The sequence below is a fragment of the Penaeus monodon genome, chromosome 15, assembly GCF_015228065.2.
Source record: "Penaeus monodon isolate SGIC_2016 chromosome 15, NSTDA_Pmon_1, whole genome shotgun sequence".
NCBI classification, from domain to species: Eukaryota; Metazoa; Arthropoda; class Malacostraca; order Decapoda; family Penaeidae; genus Penaeus; species Penaeus monodon.
In genome coordinates, this window is record NC_051400.1 from 36,071,688 (window position 1) to 36,072,144 (window position 457).

The 457-nt window shown below is 61.1% G+C and overlaps 1 protein-coding gene across 1 annotated transcript in view; it reads left to right on the forward strand.

Moving 5' to 3' along the window:
- Nucleotides 1-457, forward strand: part of LOC119581997 — a gene marked incomplete at its 5' end in the record, with an annotated part of 8,048 nt that overhangs the window by 4,230 nt on the left and 3,361 nt on the right. The window contains 1 exon segment of the mRNA XM_037930193.1: nt 51-360. Coding sequence (XP_037786121.1) covers nt 51-360 — 310 coding nt within the window.

Sequence of the window (457 nt, forward strand, 5' to 3'; positions counted from 1 at the left end):
ACCGAAACTCCTCGTCCTCGACGCATGTGACGCCGCCCTTTCCCCGCCAGCGTCGCCAAGTGCTTCTTCTGTTCGCTGGAGAAGGCCAAGGAGGTCCTGATCCTGGAGGATCTGCGGCCACGAGGCTTCAAGATGTGGGATCGGCGCCGCGGCATAGACGCAGCCCACGCCCGCCTCGTCCTGAAGGAGATCGGCCGATTCCACGCCGCCTCGCTCCTGCTGGAGTCCGAGCTGCCCGGCAAAGACATCCTGCGCACCTACAGCCTCGCCGATCACTTTATGTCGTCAGATGCGGCCAAGAAGACGTTAGGGGGGATGGTGTCCGCGCAGCTGGAGGGGACGGCGCACATTCTGGAAAAGGTAGGGCTATGAAGCGACTGCCTATTAGACCTAAGAAGCTTATACTCTGGAGGGCTTGACGAGGAAGCGATGGCGACAGGCGCTAGGTCTAGAATTC